General features: G+C 58.2%; 1 protein-coding gene across 1 annotated transcript in view; it reads right to left on the bottom strand.

The window, feature by feature from the left end:
* The window catches only part of Clip2 (CAP-Gly domain containing linker protein 2), a 31,615-nt gene that overhangs the window by 11,751 nt on the left and 12,381 nt on the right, over positions 1-7,483 (bottom strand). The window contains 4 exon segments of the mRNA XM_033765277.1: positions 4,083-4,143; positions 5,488-5,591; positions 5,989-6,186; positions 6,577-6,790. Coding sequence (XP_033621168.1) covers positions 4,083-4,143; positions 5,488-5,591; positions 5,989-6,186; positions 6,577-6,790 — 577 coding nt within the window.

The following is a 7,483-nucleotide window of genomic DNA, read 5'->3' as shown; positions in this document are numbered from 1 at the left end:
TCACCCCAAAAAAAAAAAAAAAAAAAAAAAAAAAAAAAGGCAAGGATGGGGCTCAGTGTGATGGCCTTGGGCTCAATATCCAGTACCACAAAAAACAAAACAAAACAAAACACCACTGTTCCCAGCCTGTGACCCAAGCATATCTCCTTCCTGTCCTGCTTTGGCACTGGGGACCCAGAGGTGAGCAAGACAGACTGCGTCCCTGTCTTTAAGGGGCTGATGTCCTGGGGAGGGGACCACACAGTAAGTGCAGAGCAGAGTGGTTCCAGACTGAGATTTGAGCTGTGAGCAAAGGATGAAGGAAACTGGATCTCAGGTGAGCGCTGAAGGGCAAGGAGGAGCCATCCACCTCCTCTAAGGAAGGGGTTTTGGGCAGGAAGACTGGCAGGTGCAAAGGACAGAGGAGGCAGGACATGGTGTGCGGAGGAATCCACTGTGCCAGCAGTGTCACAAATAAAGGGCAAGGATGGGTGTGAGCCAGGGCTGGACAGGGAGGGGTCTGGGTCCTCTGGGCCACCATACAGGGCCTGGATGTTACTCAGAGTCATGGCACTGCCCATGTGACCTGGGAAGGGAAGGGGCCAGATAGGGTTTATGTTTTTCTCTCCCTCTCTCCTTCCCTCCCTTCCTGTGATACTGGGGATTGAACCCAGGCCTATACTGGGTTCACACAGAACTATACCACCAGCCCTTTGTATTTTTCACTTTCAGACAAGTTCTTGCCAAACTGATAAGTTGCCTAGGCTGGGCTTGAACTTTCAATCCTCCCAGAGTGGTAGGATGACAGGTGAGCACCACGGCTGGCTCTCATTTATGTTTTTCACAGCTCTGGTCACATGAAGCCTAGGATTGGAGGGAGGCAGCTGTGAGTACAGGACCAGCTGTGAACTGACCATGGCTAAGGCTGGGTGAAATGGGAGTTCATGATAATGTCCTCTGTTTCTATCTAGGACTCAATCTTTCCAACATTATAAATTTACAAAGCTATTTTTAAAAAGAATATTCTGGCTCTGGGGCAGGCAAGAAGACAATGGAGGAGTGGGGGTGAGGTAGGGCCAGGCAGAGGCTGGCAGAGTGGCCCAGGGAGGTGGCTGTGGCGATGGAGATCACTTTGGAGCAGAGAGCGAGAGGCTTTCTGATGGGGGGAGGAAGGAAAGCGGATTCGCAATGATTCTAGCTGTGGGCAGCTGTAAGGACGATGGGCTGGTCCCTCAGAAGGGGCGAAGCCAAGGATGAGGGACAGGAAACTGGCTTTGACATGTTGCATCTGGGACCCCTGTGGTGTGCTCCATGGCACCCCCACACATCATGCCACCCAGAATCTCAGGAGAGGATGTAGTTTGCAATAAGGTGTTTGCCCAGCGGGGGAGGAGGACATCACACTGAAGTAGCATGGGCCCTAAATCCTGGGACTGGTGTTCACGGGAGCAGACAGAGGGAACGCTGTCAGAGGCTGGTGTGAAGCCCAGGAACCAAGGCCACCAGCGATCTCCCCAGAAGCCAGTACAGAGACAAGTGTAAGATTCTCCCTCAGGTTCCAAAGGGAACCAGCCTTGCCCGGTGACACCTCGATTTCAGACTTCAGACGTCCAAAACTGTGACAATGGAGATGCATGTTGTTTTCAGCCACCTGACCAGGGTGGACTTGGGGGAGGTGCTGGCATCCACGAAGCCCACCGAGGGAACCGGAAACCACAGATGGGATGCCAGCCAGGCTAGTGTGGACCAGGGAGGCTACGGGGTCCAACACCCAGAGGCCAGGAAGTGAGCGGTGCCGGCCATGGAGGTTGAGAAGGTGGGATGGGGCAGCCAGTGTCGCCAGAAGGGAGGGCAGGAGGGTCAGGGTTACGGAGTTTGGCTGAGACCATACAGAGGTAGGACGACACAGCCCAAAGGGCCCAAGAAGTCAAGGATTGGTTCTATTTTATAATTCTGACTTTAAGATGGGTGGGGATAAGGCGGATTTGGGGTCAGTTTGCTTCCTAGTGTCACCATGAATAAGGTCTCAATTGGGTTTGTACAGTAAAATGGCCCTTAAGAATGAACTAGCTGTCATTATCTGTCCCGCCCCTGCCTCTCCCAGCCAGGCCTGATTGGATCAGGGATGGACACGTGATCCATAGCAGCCAGCCCATTGGCTAGGCTGGACCAATCAGATTCGCGATGGCTGGTAAGTGCTAGGCGGGGAGCCAGGAGAAAGGAGTTCTAAGTGCCAAGACTTCAGGAGACAAAGTGAGAGAGCCAGGTAGGTAGACTTGGCCTCACAGAGCAGAGGGAGTCCCTGAGGGAGGGACAGAGAGGCACGCTGGGCTTCTGACGCTCTTGCTGAAACCCCTGCCTTTAGGGGCTGGGGATTTCCCTGCAGCCGCTCAGCCCCTGGCGACAGGAGCTGGTGGCGGGGACTCTATTCTGGTAACCACAGGAGCCATCCTGGAAGCCCACCCAGCCCCTGCAGGAGGACAGCTGCCCATCAGAAAACCTGGCAGAAAAAAAAAAAAAACCCACACGATTTTCCATTTTGCTGTGAGGGACAAGTAAATGAGAAGAGCCTGCTCCAGCTGAGGCCCTGCATGTGAGCATTCGGCAGTGGAACCTGCTCCATCCCTCCCCCAAGCCTGGGCCTCCAGGGACAGGACACCCACCGGTGGGGAACTATAAGTCGCAGGTCTTCCTGTGGCTCTCATGGTGTCAGAAATCGGATTGTGTTCTGAGCCCAGAAATGACCTACTGCGGTGACCCCAAAGTGTGGCCCCAGAGTCCATACTGGGCACTTGGCAGAAATGCAGATTCCTGGCTCCCACCCAGGCCTACTGAGCCAGACCTGCTAAGGGCAGGGCCAGAATGAGCTTCAACCTCCTCCTTTTACAGATGAGGAAACTGAGTCAGGGGATGAGAAGAGGCTGCCCAAGGCCACCTGGAGCCAGAACCAGAGTGTGGGGACAGACAGATCTCACTGGCCCCTGCACCACTGGCCTATGGCATCTCCCAGGAATAGTGAGGACCTCAATGGGAACATGTCCTTTGATCTCTGAATGATTGAGGACACCTTCAAGAGTCACTTAGGGGGGCCAGGGATTTAGCTCTGTGGTTCCGGCGCCTGCCTTGCAAGCACAAGGACCCGAGTTACAGGGCACGAATAAGGAAACAACCCAATTTTTAAAAGTACAGAAGTGCTGTGGATGTGGCTCAGTGGTGGAGTGCGTTCTTGGCGTGCATGGGGTCCCAGGTTCAGTCTCCAGCATTAGAAAAAAGACGTGAAAGATGTGAACAGACTTCATAAAGAAGATGCATGGATGGCAAATAAACACACGAAAAGATGATTGCTGTCAGTAGGTAGTAAAGCCACAAAGAAATACCACTAATTTACTCCCTAAATTGACTAAAATGAATTGTCCTAGCCAGGGATGGTGGTACACACCTGTAATCCAAGCTACTCAAGAAGTTGAGGCAGGGCCAGGGATTTAGCTCAGTGGCACCACTCCTGCCTTGCAAATGCAAGGTCCTGAGCTCGTACCTTGGTACAAAAAAAAAAAAAAAAAAAAAAAAGAGTCACTTAGGGCACTCTGGCTTGCAAGGGTGCGCAGGACAGAAAAGGAAGGGTCCCCTCTGTCAGCCCCCTGTGTGCAGTGACAGAACGCAGGGGTTCTGGCATGCAGCAGCTGAGGGCTGGGTCAGGAGCCAGGAGCCACCGCCCCATCTCTGGTTCCTATGACTGTGACCTGGCCTTAGCTGTCCCACCTATAAACTCTGATTCCCCTGGCTACTTCCAGCCCTGATAGACCTGAAGAAGCAGGTGGACAAAGACCCAAGGGACACCTTGAGGGGCAGAAGGACAGCAACAGTGTCTTCCACGCCAGCCCGCATCCTCACTGCCCCAGCTCCATCCGGTCCCCTGCGCAGCCCACACACGGGGCCCTCTGGGATCCCCAGCAAAGCCACCCACCTGTGACCACTGTTAGTCCCAGAGCCTCACCCCCAAGCTCCTAGGGCGTGACCTTTGACCCCAGAGCGGCTGCCTGGACCTCATGGCCCAGTGCATGGCAAGGGGACCCTGAGTGCACACGAGCCCCGCCCATGGTTACCTCCAGGTCTCCCTTGGTGATGGACTCCTCCTCCACGCGGAACTGCAGGTCTTCCACCTTCCTGCAGGGAGACGGGGCTAAGTGTGAGTCCTTCAGGTGCCCATACAGGGACCCACCCACAGTCCTGTGGTTGAAGGGGCAGGGCCTTCTGGAAGCTTCCAGACCTCCCACCTTCCCACCCACACTCTGAGCAGAATCCTCAGGGAAGCCTTGGAATAAAGGACAGTGGCTTGGGGACAGAAGCACTGGCCTGTGGAACTGCTCTCTCCTGACAGTTCGTAGCTTAACAAGGAAACAGGCTCAGAGAGGGCGAGCAGCCTGCCCAAGGTCACACAGCAAGTCCAGGGCAGTGGCTGGCACTTGCACCCAGACCCTTCCTGAACACAACTCCCACGGTCTTAACCGTTTGTTGGCAGTGGCTGCTTCACCATGGGAACCAGATGTGTGGGATCAGGCAGATATAAATAAAACTCCACATCCCCGAGTAAGACAGCAACAGCAGACTGTGGAGCACATGGCTCGGCTGAGCGCCCAAAAAAGGGACGCGAGAGAAGGAGCGAAAAATGGGGCCACGCCCGGGTGGGGGAGGGGCAGGCACAGGAAGCTGCGCCGTCAGGAGCCCCAGCAGCCAAGTGACCCCCGCCCTGGGGCCTCGTGGTGCCCGGCTGGGGCTGTGGAGGTCGCCCATGCCTGCGACTTCCCTCGGGTCCTGGAGGTTCCCTGACCTGGCCTAAAGTTCACGTGGGGGTCTCCTCTGACCATGGCCACAGGTGCGCAGACTGTGAGACCCATAGGGATCCACAGGAGGGCGCCTCAGGGGCCCTGGGCCAAGGGGGACGAAGCCCCAGGGTGGAGCTGGGACCTGCACACTGGGGCCTGTGCAGGGGAGGCTCGGTGGTCGGACCTGTCACTCGGGGGTGGGGACACGGCGTCGCCTGTGCATGGCTGTCCGGAGCACTCAGGGGCTCTGCTTGTGACAGGCCACTGGCCAGGCCAGGGGCAGTGAGCTAGGACTGGCACTGTGCTGGGGGCTACACTTTTATGTTTCTTTCGCTGTACTAGGAATTGAACCCAAGGCATTCACACTGACCTGCATCCCCAGCCCTTTTTTATTTTAGACAAGGTCTTAGTAAGTCAATATGGCCCAGGCTGGGTTTAAACTCGCCATCCTCCTGCCTCAGCCTCCCAGAGTGCCTGGATTCCAGGCATGCACCACTGTGCCCACCCCCTTATCTTGTGAGTCCTCTCATCCACCAGCAGGGATGGGACCTGCCCCCAAACTGGCAGCTGAGAGGCCCCAGGCCCACAGATCTGTCACAGCCCACAGTGATAAAGCCAGTAGGGGTGGGGACGGGACCGGACCCAGGGCCGCGATTTCCCTGAGCCTGCACCGCACCGCACGCACCTCCGCTCCTCCTCCAGCTGGTTGGACAGGTCCACCTTCTCCTTGCGCACGCTGTCCACCAGCAGCCGCGCACGCTGTAGCTTCTCCTCCGCCTCTGCAACATACTGGGCCCGCGGGGGCCAAGGTGGGGTCAGGACAAAGGCAGGGCCAGGCAGCGCGCCTCACCAAGGGGACCCCCAAGAGCCGCCGGCCCACTGTGGCCGGGCCTCAACCTAAGGGCCAAAGAGCCATTGTCAAGGGACAACAGCACCCAGGCGAACCTGGCTTGTAAGCAGTCCTTTGTTTTGATGTTAGGGACTGAACCCAGGGCTTCTGCAGCAAACTACAGCCCAGCCCTTTTGATTTACTTATTTATTTTTGAGACAAAGTCTTGCTAAGTCACAGCCTATCCGCAGGTGCAGAGCAGGGCCTGGGAGGTGCCCAGGGCTGCGTGCAGCAGGCCCAGCGCTACTCGGGGCTCCCGGGCACCCCGGCCCCTCTGAGGGCCCCGCCACCACTCACCTGCTCGTGCTGCGCCTTGAGCAGTGCAATCTCCTTCTCCACCTCGCAGATGTGGCTGGTGGCCTTGGCCACCTCGGCCCGCTCCAGGTCACGCTCGGCCAGCAGCTGCTCAATGTGCTGCTGCTTCTCCTTCAGCGCCTCCTGCAGGGCTGTGGTGCCGGAGATCTTGCGGGCGTAGCGCGAGGAGGTCTCCGTGAGCTGCCGGGGAGAGCAGGCAAGTTCAGGAGTCTGCAGCTGTGGGGCCGACAGGGCCCCGAACCCTGGCGGTGCAACTGGCGCCAGGCTGGCTCCGCCACCCAGGCCAGCCCAGCGATCGGTGACAGAGGCAGGTCCTGCCATTGGGGTGCACTCCCGTGGCCCTGGACGGGGCTCTGCCCGCCCACCCGCCTGTGCAGCCCCTGCCCTGTGACTACACTGCCCTCCTGCGTGCCAGAGGAAGGTCGTGGCCGCCAAGTCCATAGCCCAGAAGCAGCAACGAACAGACATGGGTGGATTCTTCCTCCCAAAGTGGCCCAGAGCCTGAGCGGGCTGGGGACCAACAGGGACACTGCAGCCCCACTGCCTCCCCGGCCCCATGGCCACCCCTACCAGGCCGCTGCGGCTGGGCCGGCCGCCCACAGAAGATGCCACAGAGCTGACGGAGCTGATGGAGGAGCTGCTGGGGCTGTGGGTCAGTGCCGAGACGCCCATGGCCATGCGCTTGGTCTTCTTGGCCTTGGCTGGGCTGGTGGACGGGAAGCCGATTCGGATCACTTTGTGGATGGGAGCAAAGAGGCCGAACTTGGGCGGACACTGGAAGTACCTGGGAGAAGGAGTGCGCACTGCTATCAGGGCCTGAAGCCCTCGCCTCCCCGCCTCTTCACGGCCCAGCAGAGGGCGGCGAGCAGCCTGATGGGAAATGATAGCCATTGGGACGCCCTCTGCTCCCCCTTATGTGAATGTTCATCTCGATCCCCAACATCTCCACTGCAAATGAGGAAGTGGGGCTCAGAGAGGTCCAGACGGCTGCTCGCCACCACACAGCTGGGCCACCTCCTGTGGACCACACAGCGACACAGCGACACACAGCTCCCACCCCGCTGACCCGGGCACCTCAGCTGCTCCTGGACCCGGGTCCCCTCCCACCCCACCAGAGACGGGGGGCCCTGGGTCCCTCTTCGGAGCCTGCCTCGGGCTGGGCAGCTGTGGGCATGGACTGATGACTCCTGTGTCATCCGGGTCCCTTTCTGTTTTTATTTTTTGAGACAGGGTCTCCCTAAGCCGCCCAGTTGGCTTTAAATTCCAGACCCTCCGGACTCAGCCTCCTGATGACAGGCTGGGATTACAGGCGGCGTCACCACTCCGGTCTCTGCCCCACCCGGCCATGTGTGGACAGACGGGCATGCGAGGACAGGGATGCTCCTAGTCCTGCCTCAGAGTGACCCTGAGCAGTGTCCCCTCTGGCCTCTCCTCCGTCTCTCCTCTGTCTCGTGGCACGACAATCCCAGCACCCGCC

Source organism: Fukomys damarensis, unplaced genomic scaffold, assembly GCF_012274545.1.
Source record: "Fukomys damarensis isolate Sample0158 unplaced genomic scaffold, DMR_v1.0_HiC HiC_scaffold_17, whole genome shotgun sequence".
In the NCBI taxonomy this organism is placed as follows: Eukaryota; Metazoa; Chordata; class Mammalia; order Rodentia; family Bathyergidae; genus Fukomys; species Fukomys damarensis.
Note: the sequence above shows the minus strand (reverse complement) of the source record. Positions and strands in the feature narration are given on the sequence as shown.